This window comes from Salvelinus sp. IW2-2015, unplaced genomic scaffold (assembly GCF_002910315.2).
Source record: "Salvelinus sp. IW2-2015 unplaced genomic scaffold, ASM291031v2 Un_scaffold928, whole genome shotgun sequence".
NCBI classification, from domain to species: Eukaryota; Metazoa; Chordata; class Actinopteri; order Salmoniformes; family Salmonidae; genus Salvelinus; species Salvelinus sp. IW2-2015.
This window is the reverse complement of record NW_019942652.1, coordinates 9,276-11,406: the sequence shown is the minus strand read 5'-3', so window position 1 is coordinate 11,406 and position 2,131 is coordinate 9,276. Positions and strand designations below refer to the sequence as shown.

The following is a 2,131-nucleotide window of genomic DNA, read 5'->3' as shown; positions in this document are numbered from 1 at the left end:
TCTACCTATTGCTGACTCCTGAACATAGACATATACTAGCCTTTTCCCTGCCTGTACCTGTTGCCCTTTTGGACCCCTGTAGATAACAGGAAATCCAATAGGCTAAAGTACAGGCAGGTAGTAGGCGTCATTAGTGAGGCAGGCAAAAACTATCATACACGAGAGGAATAACTCACCGGAAACCCAGCACTCTGAACGACATGTGTCACAAAACAAACAATATCTCACAGTGAAGGGGTGCAAAGAACTGAATTAAATAGTGTGTGATAATTACATACAGGTGTGTGAACAGGTGATTAGAATTCAGGTGATTGGGATCTGGAGAGTGAGCTGCATTTAGGGGATTTACGTGTTTGAGGGTGTGAGTTGGAAGCAGACGTTACAGACTGCACCAGACGAAAGATGATCAACGTTTTTGTTTCAGCGATGACAGACTCTCACGGGTATTTTAAAGGAAAGATGCGTAATGAAAATTGTTGCTCCCATATCTGCTGAATGTTAAAAATGACTTCTGTATCAGTTTCTCAATCACATAATTGGTTAGGCTACTGCTGACCATCCATTGCTATTGGTAGAAGATTTATCTTGTGTCAAACTCGATGGGCATGATAGTGATTCAAAAATCACTCCTGATATTTAGCTGACTGGGGACCAATGCTGCTTGTGGAGATTCTGATTGACGCCTAAACATAACATTATATTCTTGTCATGACATCACCACCGCGCAGTGTGAGAGAAACGTTTGCACAAGGCATCATCTCCTTGTTCCCATACCTGAAGGATCCCTACACATCAAATGGATATGTAAGTATACATTACAATTGATAAAGGGCATCTGCGTTTAATTCGTCTGGTATAGTATCTAAGCAAATGGGACTTGGTTATTTGTTTTTTCTTTCAAGATTAGTAACCATGTAAATTTTTTTGAGGAACATTATTACGACCCTAATAGTTGAGAAGGGTACCTCTCGTATAGAATCAAAACCGTTCGGAGGAATTTGGCTTCATCTCAGAAACGGCCCACTCAACTATACTATGGAGGGCCAACTGCTGAGAGGGAGTCCAGTCCATCCACTTTGGCTACCCTGAGTGAAGACCGGTGCAGAGAGGCCATTTCTCTTATGAAGCATTCTTCTGATGAAGAAACAGTCAAACAGAAGATGAAATTGACCTTTGAGTACAGGAAGAAGATGACCCACGACCCGAGTAAATGTTCCACCATCTTAACCAAATTTCCACGCTTTCTGGATGTGAAGGGCTTGGTAAATTGTATAAATTGCTTTTAATCTCTAGATGCCAATTCAGGTTGGCCAGTAAATTTAAACAAAAACAACACTTCCGTAATAGTAGTTAAATTAATGTGTAGGCAGGTGATTTACTCAAACTCTATGTTGGAGGTTAAAATGGAATGTTTTGTGAGAAAGAAATAGACTTGCACAAAACAAATGTTTTGTTCATTGTCTTATTTGTTTCAGATTGAACAGGACGTTGTGCTGCCGTTTGGAGAGGGAACATCAGCCAAGTTTTTGGAGAGGTGGCCAACTACAATCAAGCAAAAGATCATCATGCTTAGCAAGACCCTAGGCAAGGACACTCAGGGAGCTGAACTTCAGGAGCTGATCCAGATGGCAGTGTTCGCAGTTGATGAGGGAGCTGACACGAATGCTGACGGTAAGATTATCATAATTTATCATTTATATTTAAAATAACTCTGAAATGTTAATGTCACTGATGATGGAATGTACCATTTTAATCAGGATCTCTTCTTTGTTTAGGATGGGATGGTGACCTTTCCTCCATCCTTCTCCTGCTCCATTTGATTCTTCCTTCATCACAAGGCCGCAAAAGACCAGGCACGATGTCTGCATCCCAASCTGAACAGCATCTTGTGATATTCCAAAAGGTTTGTATTGGCATTCTTATTCATGGACAGTGCTGCAGCCGTTATGATGAACTAATGATGGTGTTAGTTTTTGTCATCTTCAGGCAGGAACCAGTATCCAGGAGCACCTTGATGTGATTGACAAGAGCCGCCAACCATATCTTCTTACAGTCGGGACCAGGAAGAGTAGCATCCATGCTTACTTCATCATCCTGGACAAGCGAGCCTTCCAAGTCAACGAGCGCTCTT

At 41.6% G+C, this 2,131-nt stretch overlaps 1 protein-coding gene across 1 annotated transcript; it reads left to right on the top strand.

Moving 5' to 3' along the window:
* Positions 1 to 295: 295 nt before the first annotated feature.
* Positions 296 to 2,115, top strand: LOC112069196 (uncharacterized; the record flags this gene model as incomplete). The annotated part of the gene is made up of 5 exons (XM_024136490.2): positions 296 to 804; positions 977 to 1,262; positions 1,476 to 1,671; positions 1,776 to 1,903; positions 1,987 to 2,115. Coding segments are annotated over exons 1-5 (747 nt in total), but the record flags the coding sequence as incomplete, so codon positions are not given.
* Positions 2,116 to 2,131: the final 16 nt, after the last annotated feature.